At 47.3% G+C, this 5,245-nt stretch overlaps 1 protein-coding gene across 1 annotated transcript in view; it reads left to right on the top strand.

Moving 5' to 3' along the window:
* Positions 1–5,245, top strand: part of sympk (symplekin) — a 51,232-nt gene that overhangs the window by 44,184 nt on the left and 1,803 nt on the right. Inside the window, exons 23-26 of the mRNA XM_043680682.1 lie at positions 1,288–1,464; positions 2,390–2,479; positions 4,163–4,816; positions 5,211–5,242. Coding sequence (XP_043536617.1) covers positions 1,288–1,464; positions 2,390–2,479; positions 4,163–4,816; positions 5,211–5,242 — 953 coding nt within the window. The remainder of the gene's footprint in view (positions 1–1,287; positions 1,465–2,389; positions 2,480–4,162; positions 4,817–5,210; positions 5,243–5,245) is intronic.

Here is a 5,245-nt window from a genome sequence, read left to right as displayed (position 1 = left end):
TATGTCCACACTCTGACACGTCTTGCAGCGTCTACCGTGACAGGCTTGAATGGAGTTGTTCTGAGAGCCGGGCAGCTTGCTACGAAACTGCATGAATTTATGTAAAACTCCGTTATCTCACTTTTTAGATTAGAATCAATCTAAACACCATGGCATAGGCAGAGAACACAGGGGGCCAACACCTTCAACATATTGTCTAGCTATCACCATTGTTAACAGCTAACCCGAGAATGCAACTTTTTAAAAAAGCTTTTGTGATTTACACATGAAAGAACTATCACTGTATTCTAACAGATGAAAGGCTTAACAGATAATCAATTTTTCAATGTATAATTTCAGTTACATCACACTGTAAATTTTTTACTATAAATTCTGTGTGTTAGGATTGAGCCCTCCACTATCACCTGATGAAGGAGCGTCGCTCCGAAAGCTAGTGTGCTTCCAATTAAACCTGTTGGATTATAACCTGGTGTTGTGTGATTTTTAACTTTGTACACCCCAGTCCAACACCGGCATCTCCAAATCACATCCTGGATTAAGCCTTGCTTTGCTAAATTGGGATTAATTCAGTCCCTCAGAATTCCCTACCACCAACTCTAATATGCAGGCGATTTTTAGTTCAGCCTTAGGTAATAATGGCGAGACCAATGTTTTTACTATCATTTCAAAGATGAGTTTCTTCCTGAACTTCTGTCGTTGTGATGAAAATACTCTCATCATCCTGTGAAATAGCGATCTCCAGGAGACTGGAATTGAACAGTGAAGGGCCGTCAATATATTTCCGAGTTACAATGATGTGACATCTGAATAGGAATTGTCAGTGAGATCAAGTTTGGGGCCTGATTAGGTGGTCCTCTCCAATTTCATCTCTGGAATCTTGTCTCAGATTTACCTGGAAATGTATAATAGCTCAAAGTAAAGAGTTCTTTACTCCCACCCACCTAGACTGTTTGGTACCTCTCCTTGTGCCATACTTGACCCTGCAGCATTTGATGGACGAGTGGGATACTTTATGTGTAACACGGTTTCTATGCTGTCAGAGGAGGTCTTGCAGTGCAGTGGGTCCTCTAAACAAGTAACTAAGTTCCAGACACACTCCAAGGCACGTTGACAACAAGGAATGTTCATGATACAGTTTGGCAGGCTGATGATTAGCCTGGCAATCCATCTATACAGGGAGGGAGCTGACTCAGCAATGCAGTTGGTGAACTCTAATTATAATATCCAGTGGTCCCATGCCGCTGCCTCAGTTGTGTAATAAGTTTCCTCTTGATTGTGCTGCTGCAGGTTTGGAAATACCCCAAGGTCTGGGAAGGCTTCATTAAGTGTTGCCAGCGAACGAAACCTCAGTCCTTCCAGGTGCTCCTGCAGCTCCCACCTGCTCAACTCGCCAATGTTTTCGAGAAGTGTCCAGAGCTTCGCGAGCCACTCTTGACACACGTGCGTTCTTTCACACCCCACCAGGTATGTCGATACTCTCCCACTGTCGACAAGACTGTAAAGTGCATCCTTCCCCAATTGCACCCCCACCCCGGTCCCAGCAAAGTAGTTTCCCCCTTGTACCTGAACATTCAGGGTTCCCTTGTTCATTTGACAGCAGGACTGGTGCCACCCTGAACTGCCACTGGTCATAAAGCCATTACAGCTCAGAAGGAGACCATTTGGCCCAATGTGTCTGTGTTGGTGCTTGCTAGAGCAAGCTGTTCTGTTTTCTCCAGCTCTAACCACATACCCCTGTAAGTTGTATTTCTCTCAAGCATCTGATAAGTTCTTCTTTGCAATTGGTGATTTTCTCCATTTCCTCCACCCTGATGGAGACCATGTTCCAGGTCATTACCACTTGCTAAGGAGTGAGGTTCTTCCCTCAGACACCTCTGCACCTTCAATCCAAAACCTTGAACATGTATCCCCAAGTAGTTGTAGCATCAGCTAATAGGAACTGGTTTCTTTGTCCACCTTATCTAACCCTATCGTAATTGTGTAGACTCCTATCAATTCTCTTATCGTCGTCGTTTTATCTCAAAACTAATCTAATCTTGTAGCTAATTTGGAGTTGAAAGAGGCGGTGAGCACCAAACCATTATTGATTGTTGTGAACAGCCATCCAGTTCCTTAACGTCCTTTACAGAAGGAAATCTTCCATCCTTACCCAGTCTGGCCTACACATGACTCCAGACACGGGGTTAACACTCAGTTGTCCTCTAAAGGCCAGTTAGTTTAAAGAGCATTTGGGGGTGGGCAACAAATGCTGGCCTTGCCAGCAGTACCCGCCTCCATGAAAGAACTACACTGAATTGAATTGGTCAGCAGCCAAGTGGTTGAATAGTTACCTAGGCTCTGCTGCCAGGCAAGGCAACTTGCACTAATATGACATCAATTTAATTTGCAGCAAAATCACATTCCTAAGTCAATAATGACTGTGCTGGAGGCCAACTTGAAGCCAGATGCAGAGACTGTTGAGCAAAAGCCAGCGGGTGAGGTAGGTGCTGCACATTTATTTCTCCTAAAAACAACCTGTTTTCTTAGCTAAGCCTGAACTCCCTAAAATAGTTAACTGAAACCAGAGGTATAATCCTGACTCTGTGAAGTCCTATCATAGAGTCATAGAGATGTACAGCATGGAAAATAGTCCCTTCGATGCAATCCGTCCAAAGAAATCTTGGAGTCCAGGTTAATAGCTCCTTGAAAGTGGAGTCGCAGATAGATAGGATAGTGAAGAAGGCGTTTGGTATGCTTTCTTTTATTGGTCAGAGTATTGAGTACAGGAGTTGGGAGGTCATGTTGCGGCTGTACAGGACATTGGTTAGGCCACTGTTGGAATATTGCATGCAATTCTGGTCTCCTTCCTATCGGAAAGATGTTGTGAAACTTGGAATGGGTTCGGAAAAGATTTACAAGGATGTTGCCAGGGTTGAAGGATTTGAGCTGTAGGGAGAGGCTGAATAGGCTGGGGCTGTTTTCCTTGGAGTGTTGGAGGCTGAGGGGTGACCTTATAGAGGTTTACAAAATTATGAGAGGCATGGATAGGATAAATAGACAAAGTCTCTTCCCTGGGGTCGGAGAGTCCAGAACTAGAGGGCATGGGTGTAGAGTGAGAGGGGAAAGATATAAAAGGGACCTAAGGGGCAACGTTTTCACACAGAGGGTGGTACGTGTATGGAATGAGCTGCCAGACGAAGTGGTGGAGGCTGGTACAATTGCAACATTTAAAAGGCATTTGGATGGGTATATGAATAGGAAGGGTTTGGAGGGATATGGGCCAGGTGCTGGCAGGTCGGACTAGATTTGGTTAGGATATCTGGAAATTTACAGTCTACTAACTGTTCTCAGTTTTCCAAAGTTTCTCAAGAACTGGAAGTCATTATTTGTTTAGGTATAATTTGAACGTGATTTGCAGGTTCTTTGAGGGACTCCTGTAGCGATAGGTCGAAAAGTGTGGCGCTGGAAAAGCACAGCAGTTCAGGCAGCATCCGAGAAGCAGGAGAATCGAAATTTCGAGCGTAAGCCCTTCATCTGCTGCAGAGATGGGCTGAACAGAGAGCTGGCTGTTCAAAATCTACCTTCACTGACCCACAATGACACAACCTGCACTATGGATAGGGCAAGGAGGCAGGTTCTGAATTGGTCCCAACCAGAACAGGGATGGCACCTTATATTGTTAGCACCATTTTGATCCAACAAACTGACCCTTGTCTATTGTTTAACATTAATTTTTAAGGCAGCACGGTGGCTCAGTGTTAGCACTGCTGCCTCACAATCCATGAGTCTGGGTTCGATTCCACCTTTGGGTGACTGTGTGGTGTTGGCACAGTCTCCCCGTGTCTGCGAGGGTTTCCTCTGGGTGCTCTGGTTCCCTCCCACAGTCCAAAGATGTGCAGGTTAGGATGGATTGGCCATGCTAAATTGCCCATAGTGTCCAGGGATGTGCAGGCTTGGTGAATTAGCCATGGTAGTTGCAGGGTTACAGGGATAGTGTAGTGGGTGGTTCTGGGTGGGATGCTGTCCAGTGGGTCAGTATAAACTCTTTGGGCTGAATGGCCTGCTTCCACACTGGAGGGATTTTATGATTCTGTTGATAGAAAATAAAGTTTGCCGGATTCATTTGGAAGCCGGACTCATCAGTTGATTTCCTGACCGTGGGTTGTTACTTGATGTATTATAGGAGGAAGTGCAGCATCTGACCATTGCTCACACCCAGAAGGATCTGATCACCATGCGGCTGGCACAGGAGAAAGCTTTGAAGAGAAAACTGGAGGAGGAACAGAAACTCAAGCAGCAGCAACTAGCTGCACAGCTGCACCCACTACAGAGCACGCCGGCTCCTCCAAGTCTGACTGCCCCTGTGCCCCCAATCCAGACTGCCGTGGCTCCTCAGAATCAGATTGTCGCCACCCCCTCAGTCCAATCTGCCCCGGCCCCTCCAAACCTGGTAGTCCCGGCGCCTCCAGTCCAGACCACCCCTGCACCCCCGAGCCTGATCACCCCAGCCCCTCCGAGCCTGATCGCCCCGTCTCCCGCAGTCAAAACCATCCCGGCTCCTCCCAGCCTGATCGCCCCGGGCCCTTCCAGCCAGGCTGCCTCCAAGTCTCCCACCCAGGCCGCCTTGGCACCACCCAGCCAGGCAGTCCTAAGCCAAACGACCACTGCCGTGGTTGTGGAGCCAAAGGACGAGCCGATGGAAACCAGCAGCAGCGTTCCTGACCCGACTGCAAACAGAGAGACAGAGAATCCAACAATCATCATCGATGTGAAGGAAGAGGAGGAGGGACCGATGGCTTTGGATGAGACGTCCCATGGGATGGTTGTCATGGATACTGTACGTAAAGAGCGTATTGTGGTTAATATTGCAGTACGTTAAGTTCAGGCTTATACTTGCACTGTGTGATAGGCAAGCAATGTGGTGCAACTTAACTGTTGAAGGGGAGATGCTTCCAATTAAATCTCATCTTGAGGGAATGTTGCTTCCCTCTCTTACTGTCACAGCCAATTACCAGACAACTTTTAACGTGGGTGTTCTGAATACACCTCCAGTCCTGGGTTAGGGGACTGCTCCTGAGTAATGTGCGAGCTGTGCTAACTGACAGATGGGAGAATACGTGTGGGCTTTTGGTGGGGAGAGGGTGCACCAATGGGCGATGCTGATCTTTGTTTGGGATTGGTGATGCTGACCGTCGCAACTCAGTAACTGGTGCTCTTTGCTCCCGAAACAGGACTCTGCCCCCAGGGAACACGCCAGTCAGCAGCC

This window comes from Chiloscyllium plagiosum, chromosome 41, assembly GCF_004010195.1.
Source record: "Chiloscyllium plagiosum isolate BGI_BamShark_2017 chromosome 41, ASM401019v2, whole genome shotgun sequence".
Taxonomy (NCBI): domain Eukaryota; kingdom Metazoa; phylum Chordata; class Chondrichthyes; order Orectolobiformes; family Hemiscylliidae; genus Chiloscyllium; species Chiloscyllium plagiosum.
Note: the sequence above shows the minus strand (reverse complement) of the source record. Positions and strands in the feature narration are given on the sequence as shown.